General features: G+C 42.7%; 1 protein-coding gene and 1 long non-coding RNA gene across 2 annotated transcripts; one reads left to right on the forward strand and one right to left on the reverse strand.

Moving 5' to 3' along the window:
* Window positions 1–2,544: 2,544 nt before the first annotated feature.
* LOC135089827 (uncharacterized) lies at window positions 2,545–11,888 on the forward strand. The gene is made up of 3 exons (XR_010261654.1): window positions 2,545–10,975; window positions 11,089–11,684; window positions 11,795–11,888. It is a non-coding gene; the product is annotated as an uncharacterized LOC135089827 (long non-coding RNA).
* A 3,422-nt stretch (window positions 11,889–15,310) lies between these two features.
* LOC135089473 (uncharacterized) lies at window positions 15,311–16,381 on the reverse strand. The gene has a single exon (XM_063985054.1). It carries the CDS (start codon window positions 16,379–16,381, stop codon window positions 15,311–15,313), a length of 1,071 nt encoding a protein of 356 aa, XP_063841124.1.
* Window positions 16,382–27,500: the final 11,119 nt, after the last annotated feature.

The following is a 27,500-nucleotide window of genomic DNA, read 5'->3' on the forward strand; positions in this document are numbered from 1 at the left end:
TCGGGGCATGCCAAAGAACACTATGCCACTTCAACAAAGGAACACCTACACGGAGAGAATTTAGAAACATACGTGGTGGCTTCTCAGTTTCAAAATGAGCCAGAGCTTGTTTATGAATCAGGCCGATGCAAGATAAAAAATATCTGATAACTCATTACACTGAAATGATTCATAAACAATTTCTGACTCACGATGAAACCGAAAAGCGGTCCCGTGTGTGAACAAATTCTTTCTGTGCTGCTGCGCAGCTGTTCCTTTGTTCGTGAAGTAATTTGCAGTATGCCCCGATCCTTCCCTGACGGTCGTAAGCGAATGTTGTGCCTTCGAAGGGACAAATCTACGAGGAATGTTTCCCATGACGCCGTTTCCCAGTCCCCACTGCCGCCCCACCGCTAGTCTTTCTTTAACCTGCCCTACATGGCACGCAGGAAGGTTCCCACCACCAGCCAACGGTCCGCATGGCATGCAAGGCTCAAAGCCCCACAGGGCACAATACAACTTTGGTCCTTACAGATGTTCCGCCCACCAGCAAGGTAACTTTCCCTCCCGTGCTGATAGAGAACCGAGCTGCCGCCACAGCCACCCGCTGTCCGTAAGGTCTGTTTTCAGGCACGATACTAAGGCTTGGAAGCCGAAGTGACACTGCTGTGGGTGGTGAGACTGTAAGATCTAGTTTTGCACTGCTTCACATATACATATAGTCTTTAGTGTAAAGAGTACGTGACGGGAGCACTAAGGCTCATAATCCAGTGCCACGGCCACTAACAGGGTGGGGGTGAGGCAGACCCAGCAGCTGCAGCCAGGCGCCGCCGCACTGCGTTCTCCTTTATATTGACGAAAATAATCACGTCTTATCATGTCCTCAAGGAAATGTTATTAAGGAGAAGCACCTGAGAAATATATTTCAAGACCATTAGATAGAGGAAACAGATACACATTTTGATGAGCAGGTTGTTCGTGTTGAGTCAATAGGGAATCTCAGAAGATGGGAACTTGCTAGATACGTAAAGACATGTAATTGATGGAGCATGCTGCATGCTTGCAGTTTCCCTTATGTTTTTACACACACACACACACACACACACACACACACACACACACACACAAATAAAGATAATTAAATAAATTATAAATAAATAAAATAATATGAAATAAAGAAAATAAATATATAGATAAATAAATAGGTAAATAAATAAATAATGAAATAAATGTAAATGAATAAAATAATAATAACAATGATAAAAATTATAATAAAAATAATAACAGTAGCTGCAGCAGCAGCAGCAGCAGCTGTAGTAGTAGTAGTAACAACAATAATAATAATAACAATAATAATAATAATAATAATAATAATAATAATAATAATAATAATAATAATAATATTATTATTATTATTATTATTATTATCATTATTATCATTATTGTTTGTTGTTGTTGGTAGTGGTGGTGAAGGTGCTGCTGGTGTGTTAGAAGGTTTGTTTCTCCTTTTCATACAACTGGAATCACTGTGGAGCCTACATCCTTAATTGGACCTAACGTCGCCACGGTGTGCAAGGACAAAGGGTTATCAGGCGTGGCCAGACCATGACGTCAGGCGTGCAGCGTGACGGAGGGAATCAATACTGTCTGTGGAAATGTGGCTTTCGTGATATACCCTGAAAATAAATGAATAACTACTACTACTACTACTACTACTACTACTACTACTACTATAATGACAGAAATAATATTTATAATAATAATGCTACTACTACTAATGATAATAATGGTAATAATGCAATGTAAGGCTTCTCACCATGCTATACCTAGCATGGTATTATACCTATTTAACCACTTGGAGTGTAACTTTGATTATATTATCATAGAGGCTCATTATCATATATCTGCACATCCACATGTCTAATACGAGCATATGAACACAGGTCTTTGCGTGTTTCCATTTGCAACATGTGACAGAGTGAGTACTCTTGAATCATTCGGTCTTGCATGGCTGTGTTTACAAAATCTTCAGCGTTTCCTCCACACCGGATGATACCAGTTTGTATTCGAATCTTCCACATGAGGTTACTACTAAGGCGTGGTTTTTCTAGAATATTTTCCATAGGTGTTGTGATTTCATTCCATGCCATGTTATAGTCTTGAGTCTTTGAATATTGAAAGTTCTCAAGAGAATGCAAGATGATGATAGAAAAAAAAAAAAAAAACACTTCAGAATGCAGTACAAGAAGAATAAAGGATGGAAGGAAAGTATTGATTTTAGGCACCTCGATTATGACGTCACATCCTGACACACTTTTTTTGTAACACTCCCTCACACTCTTCAAAGACATTTTAGGGGGCAATTATGGCAAAAAATTCGATATGTAGTAATAATAAATTGTTTCTGGAATAAATGCATTACGAAAATTGTAATGAGCTTGATAATACATCAGCAACGAGCACACTTAATAGGATCTAGTTTTCGTTCTCTGGCGGAGGAATACATGCGCAACAAATGAGTACCAGTGGCTCGACAGAGGACGCTATATATACCCGGGACGGTGGCCTTTCACATACCAACCAGCAGCATTCCACCAGCGACAGCTGAGAGCACCCGGAGGGAGAATCTCCAAGCAACATTCATTATTTATTTTATTTTTTATTTATTATTTATTTATTTATTCTTAGTCATCCTCGCTAGTGATTTTGCTTTCTCAGTGAAAGTTTCAATGTTCAATCAGTGACTCTAGTCTAAGTGAAGTGAAGTGTAATTGTGAATTTCCGTTAATAAAGTGAAAACCAGTGAATCTCTAAACTGTGTATTAGTTAAAGATTTCCCTTTTGCAGCCGAGGGCCAGATATGTCGGCTTCGGTGTTCGCCTCCTTGGGTGTTCGCCAGTGTCCTTGGGTGTTCTCCTGTATCCTGAGGTGCAGCTTATCGTCCTAGCAACATTCCCATTCCAGACCACACAAGACTCGGGGCTTTCACCAGTGCCACCCTCTTTGTATCACTCGGTGTTTGTAGATGTGAGATTTTTGAGCTAGATGTTCTTATACCATATGCTTTCAGATCAGGTTCTCGTATCTTGTGCACTTTGTTTACAGCTTTCGTGAGCGGTTTGGTGGTGGAATGGCGGTCACCTACCAACCCGTTAGTGCTGCTCATCCCCCGGTCGTGTGGTCAGGTGTTCCCCTCCCCCCTTCCCCCGCGCCGACCACTCCACACTTGGTTACTCGTTTTGTTTACATATATTTCATTCACAATGAAAATCTCAATCTTTAACATGCTCGTTGGGTGTAAAGTTACCATCATTGGCAATTGCATATGTTTGATATCTCTTGCCAGTCATCAACCACTGTCATCTTACACTCTCTCTCACTCCATGGCCTGTTACCGTCCTGGCTGGGAGATCTTGCTGGAGTCTACATAGCAATGGAAGTCCACTGCGGGTTCTTCCATCGGCTGGGTTGAGGTATGGTCGGTATAGTGCTAACACTTCATTTTCTTCCATCTCATTCATTACAATATTTAGCCTTACAGATCATTATTTTTCTGTTCTTGCTTTTCCCATATTCAATGGTGTAAAGTCATTGGTGCATGATTTTTATTTCCCAGATAATATTGGTGTAGGACAGGTAGGGACCAGTAACTAGTATTTTCAGTCCGACCTGTTGCACCTGCCGATCGGTGTGAGGCGGTTGCTTGCACATCTCCGGAACCAGTTGCTAGTACTTTCAGTCCCTGTTGCGCACGGTGAACGGTGTGTGGCGGTTGTTCGCACTTCTCCAACTACCCAAGTTTTCTGTGGAGGTGAGCAAATAGTTTCCAAGGTAGAATATATTCAAGAAATTGGTATGAATACATTTTTGGGTAATGGAAGTAATGAGTACTGAAGTTCTAAAGTGTTTTCATAGATATCAGGTTGATTTATCAGGATTGCGAAGTTGATCCTGGTTTAACAATTAGCAAATAAAAAAGATTAGGGGGTATAACCGTACATGCAGAACCCAGAGAATACAAATAATTGATGGAAAGGGGTAGAGTTACTGGCAACATAGGTGAATTATGGGTTGGTGAGGTGTGGGCAGAGAACAAGTGGATGGAATGTGAAATGGTGATAAAACAGCTGAAGGAAGTGAAGTTTGGGCAGTGGGGAACAGGTGGATGGAATTTGAGGTGGAGATCCCATTATTAGGTGAAGTTTGCGCAGTGAGGAAGAAGTGGATGGAATATGAGGTGATAACCATTATTGGAGGAAGCGAGGTGGAGTCGTGTGGGTGATCTGTTGGATATAGATTTGCAAGCATGGAGGTGTTTTTTGGCTTGGCATATTGTGAAGTGAAAGTGAAGAAAGTGAAATGGCTCAGGTGGCAGGTTAGTGCTCGCCTAGCACTCATGGTAGGGCAGCCAAGCTGGTCCTGCTGCACGTGGTGTGGATGGTATGTGATAACATGACAGGTTCATGTATTGTAACTGGGAAGAAATGGAACCTACAAAGAGGAAAGTGGGATTTCATGTGGCGTTAGGGACTAATATTGCAAGGAAGGTGGAAGGATGTTACCTGTCGAAGTATTAAACATTTTTACAAGGGGAGGTTAGTTTTTGTGGTGGGTGGGAGTGGAAATAATAGTATTTACAGACCATGGAGACCGCGGAAACCACAATTTATGAAGACCTGGCAGAAGGGAAATGAAGCGCTGGCATGTAATGCTACCAGGTTTACTAGTGTGACAAAGCTGCAGATTTGGTGCTAAAAAGTGAAGATTTTGTGCATCTTGGCAAGTTTCTCCTCGGCAACAGGTATTTGATTCGATGCGACTAATTTTTAAAGGAAACCTTAGCTTTTGCTCTGAATTGTCTTGGGTAAATTTAGCATCGTGTTCATTTAGTGTTGTAGTGGCAATTGTTTTCAGCTTAAGCGCTGTGGTGCATAGTATAAAGAAAATTTGGATATTTACGCATATGACATTTAATTCTGAGTTTGCCTCAGTGCAGTTGCAAAAAAGCATGATGGTTTTCTGTATGTCAAGTTGGTATGGGAAGGTTTTAAACCTGTCATGAGTATCTTTGGATTGGGTTGGGGGGAAAATAATGGTACTTCCAGACTTCTGAAGACTACAATGAAAGAACCGGGTCGAACGGACATAAGGTGCTGACACTGAACACAAATGGGTGACGGAAAACAAATAAGCACTGGAAGGTCAGTCAGTGAAAGAACAAGGATGGTGTATGGATGTGGCCTGTGAAGTGTCTTCAGCAGACAGGTAATTATGAAGTGGAATGCTTGATCAGTGTTTGGTAAATTCAAGTAGTTTTGATATCTTTAAACATTTTGTTGGAGTCAGTACTACATAATTAGATTCTAAACTTGAAGACTTTTGGTGGGATAGCTTAGCCTATCTTGCTGTATGCTGTAGTTGCTTTCTTTGCACAGAAATATTGACGATTAGTTGTGCAATATTGGTGAAGGAGAATTCAGTTTTAACATAATGTAGGAACATGAGGGTACGTGTACGGGGTGGAGGGAAAGGTGGTGGTACTTGCAGACTCCCGAAGACCTGCAGGCTGCTGTGTAAGACTGAACGGATACAAAATTACATGAAGTGTTGGCAATGGAAACATCAGGTTCACGAATGACAAAGCTGGAAGTTTGGAGAAAGACGGCAAAGGATTTGTATACATCCCTTATGAAGTCCCTCCTCTTCAACAGGTATTTAGTCTCATCCTATACTGAAGGCTAAATTGTTCAAAAGTTCTCTTTGTTAGCATTTAGATCTAGCATTTAGATTTAGCCTTTGTGGAAGCCATAAAGTTTATTTAGTTGGTAGATTAATGTGGAGTCTTGACAGAAAAAAGTGTATGGGTATTGCAGTGTTGTAGGGAAAGGAGTCAAACTGAAACGTGTGTGAAGGTGAGATTTATCGTATCTTCAGCAGCAGGACAGCCAAGTCTGTGTTGTAAATACTAAGTGATATTCTAATATTAGCGTAGGTGGAGAAAAACGAAGAATTTTAAGTCGTAGTGTTTGAAGCAAGAAACAAAGTTGGAGGTTTTGTTAGTAGAAGAACCAAAATTCTGTGATTATTGTTTTTGAGCAGTTTCAGGAAACATGTAGATTGATGGTATTTTATTTTTATTTTCTAGATACATGGAAGCAATATTGATTTTAGTGAAAATAGATGTATCAAAATGAACTCCAGTAGGATTTTGCCAGGACGTAAAGTGGGATAGCAAAGACTATCTTGCTGTGATTGTGATGCAATGGTGTTTGCCTGAAGAATGCAGAACTATAGTTGCTCAACATGAGCGGTTAGGGATGTACAGAATATGGCATTGTACATTCGTGTATGTTAGAAAACAAAATTACTTCGTGAAGGCTGCGGGATGGGGTGGCGGAAATAATAATACTTGCAGAGTTGAAGATGAAAAGGAAGGCGAATAAAGGAAGTGCGGGCATAGACTCTACCTTGTTCAAGAATGACAAAGCCAGGTGCTTTACCGGGTGCATGCGTCGTGGCAAGCTTGTCAACAAAAGGTATTTAGTTGGATGTAACATTAATGGCTATATTGCCTTAGAAATTTATTTCATACTTAAAAGTGTCAGCATTAAACTTAGTATTGTGACTACAGTGCTTTGTGGTAACTAAATAGTTTATCCCAAACTAGTAAGTGTTCCCTCAGCTTTCAAACACTGCTGCCTTAGCATGAAATTCACTGAGTAAACCAAAAGTGCATTTGTATTGTGAAAAAAAAAAGTTGAGCTGCGTCTTATTGCCTTAGCTTCGTAGTGGGCAGAAGGGGATGGGTGTGGTTATTTTTCTTTTAAGAATGATGCCTGGGTATTACTTCCATCCTGCCCTGCTCTTGTTGACTCACAATGAAGACCATCATGGCATACTATAACATTCACTTCGTGGCACACAGGTAACTACGTTGAGAAGTTTTATTCAGTTAGAGAAACTTCCATATAAAAAAAAAAAAAAATCTAAAAGTCATCGTAACTGGGTGGGATGCTTGCTTTGGAGTAAAATTATTATGGAAAGTAAGATTTGTTGTGGGGTAAATTGGATGAGGGTGTGGGAAGTTACTTTAATTTTAGGTGGCACTACAAAGCAGCAGCAGTTTCACTGACTCACCGGTTTGGCTTGAAGATAGTTTCACAAGGTTAACCTGTCTGCTCTGACATCGAGAGAAGCTAACAGTGATTGCTGTCGAAGGTAAATATTGTTTGAAAGTTTGGTGTTTAATGTTTTCAGTGTTTGCAGGAGCTAACATGGTTTGGGCATTTTTCATCTTAAAAAAAAAAAAAAAAAAAAAAATATGATCAAACAATCAAATTTGTTTGTAGCAGTATCTATAGATACGTTGATATGGAATGGCTGATGTGGAAAAATTAAAAGCCAAAAAATGGCGAATGATTACCTGAGTGGAGACTACAAGTTTGCACCATTCCCCCTATGGAAAAAAAAAACCCTTCCACTTTAGTTTACAGTGCAACCTCGGTTACCGAACAGCTTTCCTTTGGAATAATTTTGTTTATGAACAAAATTTTGAACTCCTAATTGTTTTGGTTGCCATACTATAATTAGGTTCTTGAATAAGCTACACGGCAGCTTTATTTTTTATTTGTAAATTAAAGTAAACAACACACATCTACACCGCATAACTGATGTGTTTAGTATTGGGGGTGTGGCGACATTGTGTTGACACTTACCAGTTGAGCAGTCCCCGCGCTCTCTGAGGCTTGAGAGAAAACTGCAGGATTTGCGTTTGTTGGGATAACTGAGCTAGAAGTCTCCTTACAAACTGATTATCGTATCGTCGTACTTTTGTGCTCGTGTAATGAAAATACTTTTAAACTTGTTAATCTCATCTATTTCCGATTTCGAATGGCATTCAGGCACAAATTAAGTTCGAGAACCGAGGTTCCACTATTAGATTTTATCTTTGGAGTGTGGTGGTTGTCTTGCATGGCTGTCCATGGAAGTTAATAAATCTGCATGCCCATCAGTACACCCTGCTGAGCCAAGTTCTAGTGTACATGCATGGAGGGCATCTGCATTTCTCTATATGACTGGAAAAACTGTGTCAATGCAGTTTATTCTTAGTCACGTAAATACAGCATTAAATTCTTACCTTATTAACACATCTTTTAGAATATGCCATCTGACATGAAGTGTATTGGCTTGATAAACGTGATTGGATAGTTAGAATGTTAGGGGCCATTAATGAATACTTTCAGTGTGGCCTGTGGCGTTGCATTTGGTGTGATACGGAAGTTTTGCTACACTAGCCCAGATAAATCCACACTCAAGGTGAGCCCTTAGAAAGTCCCCATTTGACATTTTCCATATAGATTTTTTTTTTTTTTAACCATAGAAAAGGTGAAGTTCTAAAAAAAAAATTGAAGGAATAACGTAATTATTAGAATGAAGCAAGACATAATATTTCAGACGGAAGAGAAAGGTATTTGGGGGTGGGAAGGGTATGAAGTAAGTGTCTTTTCAGAGTTAGTAAGGCTACCACCAGCACCACACGTCACTTCTCTTTGTGTCAGTTAAATGTGCATCAAAGTACTTCAGGAAACGAGGTAATTCCAGTGATGGTATTGGCTACAGTGTTAAAGAAAAAAGTTTTCAGATCCTACAGACGTGAATATAAAGGGGTGGGGGGGCATAATAAAAAGAATTGTCTTTACAGGTTTTCGTAATAGGTTTTCCTTCTAGATCTTCAGAGCACACACTTCAGATATTTCTCTGCAGATGAGGTAAATGTGTATTTAGTGGCTGTACAAGCAATATATGTTTTATAGATGGAAGTAATAGTTGTGTCTTGTGACAAGGATTTAAGTTGAGTAAGTTAATCGTGATTACTATGCAGTAGCAGAAATGCCATTTTAAAAATAACATGTATATAATATGGGAGGGCAGAAATTTTTCTGGGGAAGGGGTTGGGAACAATAAGAAAGATTGTCTTTACAGGTTTTGCAACACTGTTTTATCCTGGTAGTGTGTTACCATCACCATGAATTCATCAAATCGTGCATCAGAAGAGGTAAACTACAAGGGTTGTTTGGGGCGGCGGGGGTGGAGGGCTGAATTAAGTGTCTTTACAGAATTAGACCACCAACAGCAACACACATTGACTTCACTTTCCACCTGCTAATAGTGTGCATCATTAAGTACTGCAAAATACAAGGTATTTCTAATGGTGATGTTACATGTCATGTTTTATAATCTTTGGCAGATTGAGCATGAATATATTTGGGGTGGGGGGCACAATAGAAAACTTTGTCTTTTACAGAGTTTTGCAATAGGTTTCATCCGGATCTTCAATGCACTACATGCTTGAAATTTCACGACCCAGATGAGGTAAACACATCGTTTGCGAGTGCATGACATTGGTATCTGTTTGATGGAAATGGTGTTTTAGCATTTAGGAGGTACCATGTTACATGAAAAAAATTGTACCGATTTTTCATTGAACATTGAGGTAATCAGTTTAAGAAATAAGATAAAAACAATATAAACAATTCTAGTGGAATGGATAGGTAGTTTGGGAGAGTGGGGAGTGTGAACTAACTGTCTTTTCAGAGTTATTAAGACTACACCAGCAGCACTACACATCACTGACTTCTTCACTTTGTCCCTGTTTGTACTATACATCCTTAAGTGCTTCAAAAAGTAAGGTATTTTTAGTAAGGGGTTATGTAACATGTTAGTAGAGACTTGAATAATTTGAGCATATTGTATAGGATTATTTGGGTTGGGAAGGGGGCGGGGCAGAATAAACAAAATTATCTTTGCAGATTTTCATAATAGATATTCACCTAGATTACCATTGCAGCACATGAACAAGATTATTCATCACACTCATATATAAGGTAAACATGTTGCTTGTCGTAAGCAGTCAAAAGTCTGTTCGATGGAAATAATGTAGAAATAATATTTAATGGTTATTTAATACAAGTATGTAAATGTGATCTCCCTACAAGTAGCACTAAACCTTGCTCAAATCTTGCCAACATACATTGAAGGGAGGGCTGAGCTGTTTGTTGGAATGGGGTTGGGGGGGGGGGCAATAAAAAAGTTGTCTTTACAGAGCTTGTACTGTATTATGGTTTCATCCAGATAGTGCTCTATTATCACCTTGTGTCCATGACAGTGAGCATCGAAAACAAGGTAACCTGCGAAAGCTTTCTTTTGGGAGTGGGTGGGGAAGTGTGAACTAAATATTTTTCAGAGTTGGCAAGGCTTCACGAACTGTGACAAATCGCTGAATCCACGTTGCATCTATTACATATTGCAGTGAATAAGGTAGTGGTGATTACAGTATTACATTTTAAAATCTCTGGTATATTAAACATGAATATATAAATATAAGGGATAATGTTGTTGGGTTGCTGGAGAGAGTTGGTGGGGGTGGGGGGCACTTAAAAAGACTTGTCTTTACAGATTTACGTAGTTTTCATCAAGTCCTTCATCACACAAACAAGACATTTCATCTTGTGCGAGGTAAAATAATTTTGTTGGAAAGATACAAATAATTTGCAAGTGTGTTTATGTATGTATGTATGTCAGTCATTTTAGTCTGAAATCTTGCAAAACTAACATATACTGAGCATACAGGGATGGGAGGGTAGAGTTGTTTGTTGGGGTGGGAAGGCGGGTCTTAAGAATTTTACAGTTTTTGTGTGATGGTTTCATCCTTTATCTGCATCATCTTCACACATCCTTGAAATATGACCCAAGATAAGTTTAACATATTCCTAATGTATAGATTGATATTTTATCCTTCAACAGTTAAGCATTGCCTAAAAGCAATTCAGATAACCTTGTGAAAAAAAAAAAGTTATCCTTTCAACAGTTAGTATAATGAAGTTAGGAAGATAGGATAACATTTATTTATAGGGGATGGAGGACTTAAGGTTGGACCAGATGGGCCTTCAGATTGGCTGGAGATGGATGCAATAACACTACGTTGGAGCTTAGGAAGGTAAATAATATGAATGTTCTTGAATTTCACATTTGTCTGTTTAATTTGTATGGTGTTCATTACTGCCAACTCAACAACACTTTTCAAGTTGCTTTTTCTTATTTTCATTTCAGATGTTCACGCCTTGAGTTAGCATCATAATGTGAAGTCTACTAGCCCTCATCATGTGTATCATGCATCTTTGTTAAATAATTTTCTGTTGGATATATCGTTTAATTAAGGACAGTGATAGGTGTTTTTATATCAGACATTGTGAGTCAACATTAATGCAGTAAGGAACTGTTATTCTAAAAAGTAGTGATTGTTTTATTTTTTATATTTTTTATTTAATGGTAAAGATTTGAATATTTGTATTCCATTCTTAGGTTGCATTGCACAACATATTTACTACTTTGAAAATTACTGTTTATAAATAATCATAAACTTTGTGATTGCCTATACAAATGATTATATTTAATTTGTAAACTTAAAGGAAATGCAGCTTTGAATTACCAGCTTTGGGTTGCAATACCCTTAGGGGTGATTCATTTGCTGGTCACTCTTGTTGTGTGCCATACGTGGGCTTATAAGAAGAGTGGGAATGTGGGTGGGACATTTCCTTTAAGTAAAATTTAAATTAGTTGTGTAAATACTTTCTGAAGAACTAAAGAAGGAAGAAAAATCCTGAAGGTAGATGTTGGACACTGGCTTCAGGTGTTGATTTATGCGGGTGAGTCACTTAATCAGTCATGATTTGCACAGGAAATCTGAAGTTTTATTGTTACATTGATTAGTTTATTTATCTATTCATTTATTCTAAATTTATATTAAATTTTACAGGACTGATGTAAGGGAGGCAGTAGTGCATTTGTAGGAGTAGGAGTAGTTGGACCGGAAGATTTACCAATGGCAGTTTGGAAAAGCGTTTATGAGGTGAGTACCATATTGAATTAACCAACTCCTCTTCTTGTTCTTCTTGTTCTTCTTGTTCTTGTTCTTCTGTATAATATGTATCTGATTTGTATATAGGATTCAAGGCAAACAAAACAAAGAAAATGTGTTCTTTTCAGGTAGTGAAATTGTGGGATGAAGACACCTTGCGAGTTGGGTGATGAGCTCTTAGTGGGAAGTCGCACTTTGATTTTATAATTGCGTAGATGTCTTGCTTTTGAGCAGTAGTGGAATGATTATTGCCCAGGGCTTACTGTGGTATTCTCTTGAAATTTAACATGCTGGGCAAAGATTCTGATTGATTTGTAGACCAGCTTATTGATTGGTAGAAACCAAATGGACATGACTAGTCAAGAGATGGGTTACCATAACTAATGTACTTGTATAAAGGCCAACGTCGCACATAAGTTGTGTATGGCAGAAGGATATGGTTAAAGAGAGTATGAGGCTGATGGATGATGTAAGACGATGCAGCAGAAGACCTCTACACTGGCATCTGAAAGCTATCAAGTATCACCATTTGCAAAGGAATACTGGAAATGAAGAACGATAATTTAGGGGGATTAGATTGAAGGCAATATGGAGAAGTAGCACTAGAAAACAACATGGTTTTATTGGATGACTAGCCAGTTTCAATTGAGTTCAAAAAGGAAGCAATGGAAAGCATGAGGCCTACTGGGAAGGTAGTCTGAAGAGGCAGTGCTGGAATGTTTGTTTTCATTGACAGCAGTATCTGGAAATGAGATGATCATCCATTAGGGTGGTTAATATGGCTTCAGAAGACTGCGCTCGTGGGCAAAGAAGTAGACCAGGAATGAAGTTTTGAGGAATAGCATGACGGTTTGAGAAGGCAGCCCTGAAAAGTGATTTAGCCATGTAGGTGATCAAATATGTATAGCTTGTGACAAAGTGGAAAGACATTGCTGGAGAATGACAAGATATTTAAAAAGGATGGCATATGTTCCTGCAAGGTCACCAGGAAAGTGGGTGATGATGGATGGCGCCTTAGTTGAGCAGGAGGCAGGAAATAGCAGGTGGTATGGTCAGTAGAGAAGTAGATGCTAGATGCCACCATGGTGGTCCAGAAACTTCACTAGAGGATGCATTTGTCCTGTGGGAAGTAGGAGCAAAAGGGTACCAAGATTATCCAGGAAGTTTTACTTGGAGAGTGACAATGTTTTCAAGAAGGCACCAAGATTGTCCAGGAAGTTTTACTTGGAGAGTGACAATGTTTTCAAGAAGGCACCAAGATTGTCCAGGATGTGCTCAGAGAATGACTGTGTTTTCAAGAAGGCACCATAGTTGTCCAGGAAGTAGACACAAGAGGTCATCATGTCATCCAGGAAGTTTTCACATTGATGCTGGGAGGTGCTTTGGTCATCCAGGAAGTTGATGCTTGATCGTTGAGGAAGTTAGCGCTAAAGGACATGGTCATTTGGATAGTAGATGCTAGTGCTCAGCATGTATATCTGCAATAGGTGCTGGACGCCAACATGGTTGTTCAAGTAAGGCAGTGCCAGTGTGTTCATCCATGAAGGGGATGCTGAAGGGCAGCAGCAGCAGATCCTTGAAGAATTTAGTGCTAGACAGCAGCTTCCAAGAAGGTGTTCAAGGGCGTCAGCATAGCCAGCCTAGAATTGGGCCCTCAAAGGAGGCATGATCATCCATGAAGTAGGTGCAGTTGGACAACATGCTTGTTCAAGAAGTTGACGTTTTAGAAGATGGGAAGATGGTCATCTGGGAAGATGCCGCTGAAAGGTGGTGTGGTCGTCTGTGGAGCATTGTTGTCATACGGAAAGGTAGCATGGTCGATAAGAAAGGTGGTGTGGTCATCTAGGGAAGCAATACTGCAGGACTGGTTGCCAAGAAAGATGTTGTGGCCATCTGGGAAGATGGCATCTCTAGGAAGGTAGTACTGGAGGGTGGCGTGATTGGGAAGGCATTGGTGTCATCCAATGTAGTTGCCAAGAAATCCATGCAGCATGATAACCCAGGAAGACTGCAATGAAAGGCGGCGTGTTCATCTGGAAAGGCAGTACTGGTGGACAGCGTGGTTATATAAGAAGGCAGTGCTGGAAAGCAGTGTGTTCATCTGTGAAGGTGGTCTGGTCATCCAAGTTGGTAGAGCTGGAGTGCGAGGTGCTTTGGAAGGCGGCACCGGATGGGGGCTTGATTGTCCTGGAAAACATCTTCATCCATTAGGGAGAGCAGCGTATTTTGTCCGGGAAGGCAGTTCTGGAGGGCGGCGTGGTCGTCTGGGAAGGCGGCGCTGGAGGGTGCGCAGTCGTCTGGGAAGGCGGTGCTGGAGGGTGCCGTGGTCGTCCGGCAAGGCGGCGTTGGAGGGCGCCATGTTCGTCCGGGAAGGAGGAGCTGGTGAGTGGCATCATCTGAGGAGGTGGCGCTGGAAGGCGCCGTGGTCGTCTGGGAAGGCGATCTCAGAGGGCGGCGTGGTCGTCCAGGAAGGCAGCACCAGATAGAAGCGTGGACGTCTATGAAAGCGGCCTGGAGGGGTACCGTGGTCGTCCAGGAGTATGGCGTTGGCATCCAGGAATGAGGCGCTGGAGGGCGCCATGGTCATCGAGAAGTTGGCACCGTAGTCATCGGGAGGACGCAGTGGTCGTCAGGAAGATGCCGGAAGGTGTCGAGAAGTTGGCACCGTGGTCGTCGGGAAAGTGACGCCGTAGGGCGTTGTGGTCGTGGGAAGGTGGCACCGGAGGGCATCGTAGTCGTCGAAAAGTTGGCGTCGGAGGGCGCCGGGAAGTGGGCCTCGGAGGGCACCGTAGTCGTCCGGAAAGGCGACGTTGGAGGACGATGTGGTCGTCCGGTAAGGCGGCGCTTGAGATCACCATGGTCGTCCGGTAAGATGGCGTTGGTGGGCGGCATGGTCGTCCGATAAAGTGGCTGCAGCGCGCCGTGGCCGTCGGAAAAGGTGGCCCTGCAGGGCAGCGTGGTCGTCCACAAGGCAGGACTGGTGGGCGGCGTGGTCATCTTCAAGGCAGGGCTGGTGGGCGGTGTGGTCGTCTGCAAGACTGGGCTGGTAGGCGGCGTGGTCGTCCGGAACGCAGGGCTGGTGGGCGGCGTGGTCGTCTGCAAGGTAGGGCTAGTGGGCGGCGTGGTCGTCTGCAAGGTAGGGCTAGTGGGCGGCGTGGTCGTCCGGGAAGGCGGCACTGGTGGGCGGCGTGGTCGTCTGGGAAGGCGGCACTAGTAGGCGGTGTGGTCGTCCGGAAAGGCGGCGCAGGTGGGCGGCGTGGTCGTCCGGGAAGGCGGAGCTGGTGGGCAGCGTGGTCATCTGGGAAGGCGGCGCTGGTTGGCGGCGTGGTCGTCCGGGAAGGTGGAGCTGGTGGGCGGCGTGGTCATCTGGGAAGGCGGCACTAGTGGGCGGCGTGGTCGTCCGGGAAGGCGGCACTAGTGGGCGGCGTGGTCGTCCGGGAAGGCGGTGCTGATGGGCGGCGTGGTCGTCCGGGAAGGCGGCGCTGATGGGCGGTGTGGTCGTGAGGGAGGCCGCCGTGGTCGTCCAGAAAGGAGATGGAGGACAGCGTGGTCGTCTGGGAAAGCGGCGCTGGTAGGCGGCGTGGTCGTCCGGGAAGGCGGCGCTGATGGGAGGCGTGGTCGTCCGGGAAGGCGCAGCTGGAGGGCAGCGTGGTCGTCCGGGAGGGCGCCGTGGTCGTGCAGGGAGAATGTGCTGGAGGGCTTCGTGGTCGTCCGGGAGGGCTCCGTGGTCGTCCGGGAAGGCGGCGCTGCAAGGCGCCATGATCGGGAAGGTGGCGCCTTGGTCGTCCGGGAAGGCGACGCTGCAGGGTGCTGTGGTCGACCGGGGAAGCGGAGCTGCAGGGCGCCTTGGTCGTCCGGGGAGGAGGCGCTGGCGGGCGCCGTCGTCGTCGAGGGAGGCGTCGCTGGAGAGTGCCGTGGTCGTCCGGGGAAGCGGTGCTGGCGGACGCCGTGGTCGTCCAGGTAGGCGGCGTTGGCGGGCGGGGGAGGCGACTTGATGGGCGCTGTGTCGTCCGGGAAGGCGGCGCTGGTGGGCGCCGTGGTCGTCCGTGGAGGCAGCGCTGGTGGGCGCCTTGGTCGTCCGGGGAGGCAACGCTGGCGGGCGCCGTGGTCGTCCGTGAAGGCGGCGCTGGTGGGCGCCGTGGTCGTCCGGGAAGGCGGCGCTGGTGGGCACCGTGGTCGTCCGGGAAGGCGGCGCTGGTGGGCGCCGTTGTCGTCCGGGGAGGCGACGCTGGCGGGCGCCGTGGTCGTCCGGGAAGGCGGCGCTGGTGGGCGCCGTGGTCGTCCGGGGAGGCGACGCTGGCGGGCGCCGTGGTCGTCCGGGAAGGCGGTGTTCTTGTTTAAACAGATGGTGGAGGGCGGCGTGGTGACTGGAGAGAATGTCAAGGCTGTCGTCTGGGAGGAAGCCGCTGAGGAGTGGCGTGGTCGTCTATGAAGGTCGTCCAGCAGGTGGCACTTGAGATCGGCGAGATCGTCTAAGAAATCCATGTATGATGGCGGCGCGGTTGTTTTGGAAGGTGGTATTAGAAACCACCATGCTGATCTGCAAAGTAACAGGAGGGCAGTGTGGTCGTACTGGAAGTCAGCGCCTTGTTGTCCAGGAAGGTGTTGGTGTCTATCATGGCTGTCCAGGAATGTGTTTGTCGGCGGCGTGGTCAGTCAAGAGGTGTGCTCGAGGGAGGCTTTGTCGTGAGGAAGCAAGGCGCTCAGGGAATATTGAAGTTGCCCGAGAACTAGATGTTGGAGGGCGGTGCCTTGCTTCAAGAAGATTCGGCGTTTGAAGGGTGAACATTTCCCCAGGAGGGGAGCGTGACAGTCCAAAGAGCAGCTTGGAGGATGTCATGGCAGTTGAAGTCTTGGATTTTGCTCAAAGGTGTGTATTCTTCTCGAGCGGTGAAATATTGACACTGATGATGTGATGTTGAAAACATTTGTGTGTGTGTGTGTGTGTGTGTGTGTGTGTGTGTGTGTGTGTGTGTGTGTGTGTGTGTGTGTGTTTAGTGACAGACACTTATATGATCATGTTTTCCAGGTCACGTTGTATGAAGTGCGTTAACTGAAGCTTGATCTTTGTTGATCCGAGCCAGGACTGCGTCTACAATATGAATATATAGTGGTTAGTGTTTACCTTTTCCATATGTTTTGAAAATGTGGATAGCCATCTCTTGAAAATGCCCAGCATATGATGAACCTGTCGATAATTTTATATTTTTATAAGCTATAGCTTTGCGTTTGCATTTTTTTTTCAGATCTGTCCGTTGTCAAACTAGTCCAGTGAAGTAATTTTCTCTGTAAATGGAGAGGCTAAGATTTTTGCTGACTTGTACTACATTTTTTTAGTAGCTAATTGTAATGATCAATAAACATCGTGGGATGGAGCGAGTGGGAAGATAAAAGTGACTTGGCGGGGGTGGCTTTAGCTGCGATCCCTTGAATCATTCATTTCATGGTTACCATGAAAAATACGTTTGCTTAAAAGAAAGTAGCAGTAAGTACAAGGGAAAAGAAATGTACTCATGATTGATTTAATGGACTAGAAAGGTACTGAAAAAATATTGTGTTGCTGCTACAGATCTAGGGCACTCACTGAAAGAACTGTAAGTGGTACTGGTACCTTTAGTGTCAACAGAAGAATTGAAATTGAGGGAATTACAAAATTGAGGGAATTGGTTAACTAATTTTCACAAGATCGTAAACAAAATACCTTCGGTACATGGATCAAATGAGTGTAAGAAGTGGGTAATTCTTGCTTGGTTAAACACGTTGAATGCTTTCATACTGAACTCGTACTGAGCACAGTGGGAAAAAAAAAAATATATATATATTTTAGTAAATGAAAGGAAATGTACAGGAAAGTATTTATTACAAGGAGTTACAGTTAATCGCCCCTACATCTGAGTCTCTACAGAATTATGAATGAAGAGTATTTCTGGTACGTTTGATACCAACTATCCATCATTAATTCAAAAGGAATTCTTTCAACTATTCTGAAGTAGCACCGATTTTCGAGGAAAAAATATGAAAATTTTTATTTTTTAGATTGAATTATCTATATATATATATGGTGTCCCATGAACGTTTCATGAATATATATACACAAATCAATAAAGTGGATACGATGCACATGCAAGGATAAAAATGAATTACGAACTGTGAAGGAGACTGCATACATGTATAGAGGAAGTACTCGTGCTGATTGATTTCTTGTGTCAATTGTAGTGATAAAGATTTGATACCTTAACACCTTGAAACGTTGAGATGAATGTTGAAGTGCATGGTTGTAGCACGGGTTGATGAACGCACTGTGGGGATAATAAAAGTGGGTCATGCTCTTAATCAGTTAAATGACAAGTATGTAAGATCTGGTTGTTGCGGAATGTAATTGCTGTGAGAGGAGAGGGTCATCGGGGTGCGATGGGAAAGGATGGGCGTGGTCGTCATCGCGTATTGAGAGAAGGGGATGGGCGTGGTTGTCGACGGTCAACGCGGCTGCAAGAGAGAAGAGGATGGGCGTGGTCGTCACCGCGGCTTGGAGAGAGGAGGGAGTGGTGGTCATAGCGGTTTGAAGAGAAGAGGATGGGCGTGGTCGTCGTCGTGGTCTCAAGAGGGAAGAGGATGGGCGTGGTCGTCATCGCGGATTGAAGAGGGAAGAGGATGGGCGTGGTCCATTATCGTCTCAAGAAGGAAGAGGATGGGCGTGGTCCCCATCGGGGCTTGAAGAGAGAAGAGGATGGGCGTGGTCATCATCGCGGCTTGAAGAGAGAAGAGGATGGGCGTGGTCGTCATCGTGGTCTCAAGAAGGAAGAAGATGGGCGTGGTCTCCATCGCGGCTTGTGGAGAGAAGAGGATGGGCGTGGTCGTTATCGTGGTCTCAAGAAGGAAGAGGATGGGCATGGTCGTCGACGGTCAACGCGAATGCAAGAGAGAAGAGGATGGGCGTGGTCGTTATCGCAGCTTCAAGAGAGAAGAGGATGGGTGAGGTCGTCATCGCGACTTCAAGAGAGAAGAGGATGGGCGTGGTTGTCATCGCAGCTTCAAGAGAGAAGAGGATGGGCGTGGTCGTCATCGCAGCTTCAAGAGAGAAGAGGATGGGCGTGGTCATCACAGTTTCAAGAAAGAAGAGGATGGGCGTGGTCGTCGACTGTCAACGCGGATGCAAGAGAGAAGAGGAAGGGCGTGGTCGTCACCGTTCTTCAGAGAGGACGATCAGCCGCAGCTCGAGGAGTGTGTCACCGTCAACGAGGACTTCGGCATCATCGGGGTGAGGAAGATTGTATTTATTACCTGAGATGTACTGTTGTCAGCGTAGTTGGGACTGTAGAATGTATCTCGAGATGCTGAAGTGATGTAACAACAAAGCTGTGGCCCTACCATTTCAAGTGACGATGTGTAAGGACTCTGAAAAGGAAGCACTGCTGTTGGAAATCTGGAAGGGGGTGGGAGGCTGAATGCATTGGATCTTATAGCCATGGAAGTGGGATGGAATGAGCGAAATGAACACAGTATATTTAAAGAAGAAAAGAAAAAGAAAAGAAAAAGGTGGTACTGGAGACTTTTTTTCTTTCTCTCTCTCTCGCTCTTTCGCTCTCCTCTTTCTCCACATACACCTTGCACTTCCAGGACAAAGATTTATGGCGGCATACAAGTTATCTTCAGGCCCTGATGTGGTGCCAGTGAGACATGGAGACTGACAAGTTATCAGCAGCAGCAGCAGTTGCCTTCACCGTTAATCTCTACTGGGTTGGGACGAGATTCAAGCAAGCAGAAACCTTTGAATTATGAGCACAAATAATGCAATAGTCATGTGCATGCGAATGACTACAGATCTGGTTCATTATGGTATTTCTAGATATTTATCATGGATATGTGTTATGAAATTAAAGCTTGAAGTGTGAAGATATCGGAGAGTCATAACTATGCAACAAATGGAAAACCTGACACTGGAACTTGAAACACTTGAACTGATGATACCTGGCTATTTGGGACATATTTGCAGGGGACATTACATTAAGAACAATTGAATCGTGTATATCTACTATAATGGAGATAGTGCAATTGCATCAGTGCACCAAGAGAACTATATAAGTACATAGCGCTTTGAAAGAAAGGAAAATGTAACTGACTGGAACTTTCTCGAAACTAGGTTGTGAACTATTTCATCATTGAAGCAGTATTCGAGTAGTGTGCCCAGGGAACTGCAAAGTCATCCCAGCCGTGGACAATGCTGCAACCTCTGACTGGAAGGATCTTCAGTATTTAGCAGGTAAGGATTACAGTATTTAATAATCTCTGAAGGGTAAGTTCTATACTGGTTAATTACTAGAAACGTCAGGTATTCTCATCTTACTAATCTTATTACCCTCCTCCCCAACTTGGTTAGTATTATCCTTGAGGAGACTTGGGGTGCGTGGATTAGGTGGAGGAAGCAAGGGCGAGAGTAGCGGTGGATAAGACTTCAGTACCAATCAACGTGCAGCGAATTTTGGAAACGTGGATGATGTCTCCTGGAAGTACTAATGGCGTGTACGAGTTTTGGTTTAAAAGAACATGGCGGTGCAAGATGAACGTGGTTGACTCCCTTTATGGCGGGGCAAGATGAACATGATTCCCTTCCTACAGTAATTAGCTGCACCCTTGAGTATGGAGCTTTATTAAGGCGCGACATGGTTACCAGTCAACTGTTGGTTTGGATGATGGCTTATTGAAGTTTAGTGGAGCTATTTCCTAATGCATTATATTTGTGCCTTTAAAAATGTGAGAAATATGGGTATTAAGGCATACATTATCGTCCTGAAATTAATTTATTTGCAATTATTGTATGAGTAGGCCAGTAAAACTACTTTTCTAAATAGAAAGTTTTGTATGCAAGACATTGTAGTGTTAATGCAAGGAATTCCAATAAAATGAAAAATGATATATCGTCTTATCTATCCCATCCTCGAAGGTATTTTGTATAACATTATTATCACTGTCGATCTTTGTCCAGAGAAGGAAAAAAAAAAAAAAAAAATTATATATATATATATATATATATATATATATATATATATATATATATATATATATATATATATATATATATATATATATTGCTAGTTATATTGTGATAAAATAATAATAATAATGCCTTTTTTGTCTAGATTTTTACATAGATTAAATTCAAGAAGTGTGCATATGCGCGAGCAAACTAAATTGTGTTTAGGTAATTAAATAAGGAAAACTTTCCAAATTCATTGTGATTAGGCAAGATGCAGCTCCATTAAGGTCTCTGAGGCATTTTCAATAACTTCCACCAATTTTCTCCGTTACCGTAGAAAACAGAACACAGTTCTCTCTCTCTCTCTCTCTCTCTCTCTCTCTCTCTCATGTAGTTTTTCTTTCGTTTGTCTGGGCTTCATAGGTCCTTTCAAAATTTAAATGTAAAGTAATAATCTTCAGTTATGGCGGTCTAACTTTAAAACGCTCAGTGTTGACAGCCGCAGCGGTATTCTGAGCGCAGTCCCATGTCTCTTCCACCCGATATTAGTCCAGACTCCAAGACCAACGGACCGTCAGGGCAGCCGGCAGTCCACCATTCCTGTATGAAGGTAATTGACACTGGGCGTGATCAACAATCTACGTTAATTAATGTGTAAATGTGCTGTAAAAGAGAACAATAAGGTACAGCCAGATGAGAAGCAGGTAGGTGTTGGTGGGAGGTGTTACGTGCTAGATAGAGGAAGTGATGGACAGAAAGGTAGGTAGTGTTGTGTCCTGCTACTTAATTCACATAAATAATAATCTGTGAAGAAATGGTGACACCTTTGAAGTTGTATACTTATAATAGTGTATGCATGATGCAGGGACACTAATAACCTAATCCCATCGCTGGGGAGCCGCTGCAGGGTTGATAAAATGCCTACTCATTTACTGCTTTATTTGTATTAGGTTTTGTACAAGACACAGGAGAGAGAAAAACAAAATATCCTTAAACCTAAACATAAACAATAAGTGAATAAAACAAGCACTACGTACTTACAGTTGGTAGCGCAGTGACGGATTGGATCCTTTACATACTTTACTGCTATGTAAAGGGATAACTTACATATATAACACTTCCTTTCCTCCCTCCCCCTTCATGTAAAATACTTCATTGCTGCTTTAGTTGTAATAGATAGGTTATTCACAAGATCGAGACGCGAAAGTATGTACCTTAAACCTAAACAAAAAAACAATAGGTAAATGAAACAAATACACATACTCGTAGGTAGTATAATAGATTTACATACCAGTAGGAAATATTTTTGTATACGAAAGAAAATGTGCGTTATACGGTAAGGGGTAACTTACATATATATCAGGTAGGTAGATAGATAAGTAGAGGGATGGATAGACAGGTAAACAGAAAATAGACAGACACACAGACAGAAGAGGGTGGTGGGAGGGGGTGCTGTCTGTACAGGAAGAGCTGCGGTTGAGTCAAGGACACGCTCCATTCCTTCTCAGAGTCCTTTTTTACATGCTCCTTCCGCCTCCCACACTCCACTTCTCTCCCTTCCTTCTTCTCGTCTCTTCTCCTACTCCATCATGTCTCTGCTTCTGACACTTCCTTCTCCTCTCTTTCCTTGTCTCTTGTTTTATCTTCATACTCGTCCCCTTCCTCCTTCTTTCTCTTCTCTTTCTTTGTCTTTTCCCTTGTTTCATCTTCACACTCTTCCCCTTCCTCCTTTATCCTGTCATTCTTTGCCTCTTCTCTTATTTCATCTTCACACTTGTCTCCTTCCTCCTTCCTTCTCTCTCCTCTCTGTGTCTCTTCTCTTGTTTTATTTTTATACTCATTCCCTTCCTCCTTCCTTCTCTTCATGCCTTCTATTCTTTCCTCTTCGTATAATTCTTTTTTCTTTTCCTTTGTTTTCTTTATTTCACTTATTCCATCACCTTCATATTCATCCTTTTCCTTCTTTTCTCCTTTCCTCTTTTCTTTAATTCTCCTTTCTCTTTTGCACATTCTCGTCTTGCTTCTACTTACATCATCATCTATTCTCTTCACTCCTCCTCCGTGACCTTCTTATGGATACTTCATCATTTTCTCGTATCTTCATTATTTTTCTAGTTTATTTCTTTTCCTGCTTTTCCTTTCTTTCTCCTCCTCCTCCTCCTCCTTTTTCTACCTCTCCCAGTATCACCAGAGCAGCCTCCATCATAATCTTTTCTCCCTTCTCCCTATCATCACCTCTCCTTTGAATTCATTCTTTCATCACTTCCATCCATTTCCTGATCTCTGTCACGTTTACCACCACCATCATTAAGATTACAGCTGCTATGAGAGAGAGAGAGAGAGAGAGAGAGAGAGAGAGAGAGAGAGAGAGAGAGAGAGAGAGAGAGAGAGAGAGAGAGTGTAGTGACCCTTGTGAATTTCTATCGTTTTCTCTCATTTCATTTAGAGGTCAAACTCAAGCAAAGTAAAATTTTTCAGAGAAAATTCTATTTTGTAGTACATATTTATCTGTATTTTCACCTACGAAATAATGTTTGTTTTTTGTACAATCTCATTACATTATGTTATATCATCATAGTATTTCGTCATATCTATGTCCGACATATATACACAAATAAATAGCTAAGATTTTAGCGCATCATAATATGTTACCTGCCTTTCTTGTACTGAACTTGTTTACAACCAAACGTTCATTCATATCACTACACGAAGAATATAAAACCTTCATTTAAAAAATAGCAACGTGGTCTGCCCACAATCTTTAATCTACTACTTTTCTTCAATTTCCTTTCTTTAATTTCTGTCCAAACTCTTCAATATTCCACAAGCAAAAATCTTCAATCTTTCTACAAGCAAAAAAAAAAAAAAAAAAAAAAAAAAAAAAAAAAAAAAAAAAAAAAAAAATATATATATATATATATATATATATATATATATATATATATATATATATATATATATATATATATATATATATATATAAATAATACTGTTACAAATAGATTTGAGACCTTACAGGGTGCAATCGCTATAGAATGCTATTTCATAGTCAATTCAAGTTTCAAAGTATTAAATAAATTCCGCTATTGGTATCTGAAGGATACGTGATTGTAATTCAAGCTTCAAGATTTCCTGTATGACAGATTAAAAGTGACTACTAATCATGCCTGGTTAGTTGTGTGCAGATTTCACTTTTCTTCGTCTTCCTAACACATCTCCAAAATCGGGTTAAGGTCACCCAATGATTTATACAATTCCTTATTTTTAGAATATATGCAGTTCTTAGATAACTGTCTGTAAAGTTTCTTAACATTTTTGTATCACTGGTATACTTCACCCTCCCTAGGTCTGTTGTTTTCATTCCATAAACACTCCCAAGACCTCTTAGTGTTTCTTGCCCTAGATAGATCGAGACACCAATATATCTTGGGCTTGAAAACTTTACTAGTTACTATACCAGAATGCTTAGCAGCATTAATGCAGACTCTTATCAGTTAATGGTCAGGCCCAGCAGATCGTTTAACAGTTCTACCAACTTGTCACAGTATTTCATATTGTTTTCACCTCTCTTCCAGTTGAAAATAACTTGATTACAATTGTTTGTAGGGAGGAGAGTGGTATTATATGAGACAAGGGGTTATAGAGACGTTCGCTGTGCATACTTTAACATATAGCAGTGTGGGGATCAAACTCCGAGGAGACACGAAGATAGCAGCACGTTCGCTGTTCATAGTGATAGGCACCTTAACATACAGCAGTGTACGATCAGGCTCCAGGAAGACAGCAAGCCATGACAAGACACGGGAGACACCAACACGATAACTTCTCTAAAAGGAAATAAGATAAATCGGAACAAAATTTAATAACTCCGGCAAACGAACACCGCTACTTTACCTGAGCGGAGAGGAATACCTGTGCATACCTGGCCGAGGGTGGAGGGTGACGGCCAGGTATAATTCCCCAGCCACTCACCTGCTTCACGGTGCAGTGGCTCGCGTTCAGGCCATGAATCATCCACACCGTGCTAGAATTCAAACTCGGGGAAAGAGCAGGCGGGAGTGAAGGGAAGCCCAAAAGAACACAAAGAAAGAGCAAAAACATAGTAATACCTATTGGTGAAGTAACGCACAAGAGAACACAAAGGAAAAGCAAACCGTAGTAATACCTGTTGAAGTGACACACTAGAGAACACAAAGGAAAAGCAAACCGTAGTAATACCTGTTGATGAAGGGACGCACAAAAGACTACAAAGGAAAAACAAACAAGTATTATATGGATCTACCTACAATACTGACAGAAAGCGGAAGGTGAAGAGAGAGAATACATATAAGGAAAGAGGAGGAGGAAGAGAGAGGAGGGGAAGACTTGGGAATGAGATGAGGGGAAGAGAGAAGGGAAAGGAGGGGGTAAAGGGGAAGAGAGAGAGAGAGAGAGAGAGAGAGAGAGAGAGAGAGAGAGAGAGAGAGAGAGAGAGAGAGAAGAGAACAAGGGCGGTACACGGCGCAGAACCAGTCACCGCATCTGTTTATATCCTCCTCCCCGGCGGGTTTGTTGCTAAAAGAGCCAAACACACCTGGGGAAGGATGGCAGTATGCTAACCCGGATGTTGAAGTTATCCAGGTGTTCCCAAGTGAGGGGAGTTTACCTGGCACGTGATTACTGGCCAGGTGAGGCAGGGGAGCGCAGTGGCAAGGCGTGACTATGTTATTTATAATCTGTAACGATATTCATTATTATTTATTTTGTATGTAGGTTTAACTTATTTTTTTCTTCCTTTTCGAATAGTTTTCGTTTATATGTTTCTCTCTCTCTCTCTCTCTCTCTCTCTCTCTCTCTCTCTCTCTCTCTCTCTCTCTCTCTCTCTCTCTCTCTCTCTCTCTCTCTCTCTCTCTCTTTCTCTCTTTGTTAATGCAATTCTTTCCCACCTACATACCTACTTCCTGCTGTTACAACCTTCTCCCCCCTTCTCCCCTCTCCCCTCTCCCTACTCTCCCCTCTGCCCAGCTTCCTCCCCTCCCCTCTCCCCTTAACCCCACTCCAGTACCACGCCCAGTTTGTATCCGTCATTTCTTTATTTCACACCGCCCCATCTCTCCTCTCCCACCTATATCATTCTCCTCTCCCTTTCTCTCCCTCTTTCCTCTCTTCTCTCTCCTCTCTCTACACGGCTTCATTCCCTTCTTCTTCAGTTAATTTGAACATTTTCTTCTTTTCCTGTGGCTCTTTTAGGGTTTGTTAGTAGTAGTAGTAGTAGTAGTAGTAGTAGTAGTAGTAGTAGTAGTAGTAGTAGTAGTAGTAGTGCAACAAAAGCGTTTGGCTCAAGTTATTCATGTTAGAATTTTGAGGTTAGTAGTAGTAGTAGTAGTAGTAGTAGAAAAAAGTAGTAGTTAGATGAGAAGCTTAGTAGTAGTAGTAGTAGTAGTAGTAGTAGTAATCGTAAGAGAAAATGCACTGGCTTTATCTCGTGGCTTAACTTCCCGTGTCGTGGTGAAGGAGGTATGGCAATGGTGGTGGTGGTGGTGGTGGCGGCCGTGGGAGCGAGTCTTCACGGTCACTGGCTGGGTGGTCAATGTCTTCACACAGTTGCCACCACCATCTCTCCTCGCACCTCACGCCACACATGCACACACACACAGACACACACGCTAACACACTCACAAATCAGTGAAAAAACCACACAAACATCCATAGGACCCTAAAATCAACTCAAAGTACTTAATCTTCCCCAAATTCCTACTATTTATTAAGGGTTCTTCGTTGGGTTGGCAGGACTGGAGGTCGACTGAGTTTGGGAAATTCCCGGAGACTCAGCGAAGGGCCTGCAGGAGTTTTTTCCGTAGGTTGCTGAAGGGAAAGGTAGGCGGGTAGGGAGGTTGGCAGGAAGGGAGGGGAAGACAAGGGCTTTCCTATACCGCAGGGAGAAAGTCCCGTGACGTAACTCCCTCCCAGAATGCAATAGAGTCACAGATGAAAAGAAGAAGTGAGTGACTGAAAGGAGAGAGGGAGAAAAGGAGAGGAGGGAGGTAGGAATGAAAGGGAGATGAAGAGAGGAGAAATTGAAGGAAAGAGGTGTAGGAGAAGAGAAACTGAGGAGACAGAGAGGAAGGGAAGGAGGTAAGAAGGAAGGGAGGATAAAAAGAAGGAAGGGTTGAGAGGAAAGACGTGTAAGAGAAGGAAAAGGAAAGATATAAGGAGGGAGGGAAAGAGGAGATAAATAAAGGAAAGGAGAGAAGTAAAGTGGCGTAAGAAGGAGCAGGTAGAAGAGAGAAAAAAAAGATAAGGGAAGTTGGGAAAGGGAGAATGAGGGAGGAAAAGGGAGAAATGCTGTAGGAAGGAAGGGAGTAAAGGATAGGAGGAGAGGGAAGGGAAAGAAGAGAAAATGAAGAAAGGAAGGGAAGAATGAAAGAGGGAATGGAAGGAAAAGGGAGGGAGGTATTGGGAAAAAAAGAGGAAAAGGAAGAGAGGATGGGAGAGAAAATAGATGAAGAAGGAGAGATATAGGCAGGAAAGGAAGAGAAAGCGAGTAAGAGACGGTAAGAGAGGGAAAGAGAGAGAAAAAGGAAGAGAATTGCGCAACATACCACTCCATTAAAAGAATGAAAGGCACCCTCTCCCCCTCTCCCTTTTCCT

The sequence above is a fragment of the Scylla paramamosain genome, chromosome 33, assembly GCF_035594125.1.
Source record: "Scylla paramamosain isolate STU-SP2022 chromosome 33, ASM3559412v1, whole genome shotgun sequence".
NCBI classification, from domain to species: domain Eukaryota; kingdom Metazoa; phylum Arthropoda; class Malacostraca; order Decapoda; family Portunidae; genus Scylla; species Scylla paramamosain.

What these genes read in the sequence shown, in the direction of transcription:
- LOC135089473 (XM_063985054.1), bottom strand. Translation starts at nt 16,381, where the DNA reads ATGGATTTCTTAGACGATCTCGCCGATCTCAAGTGCCACCTGCTGGAC.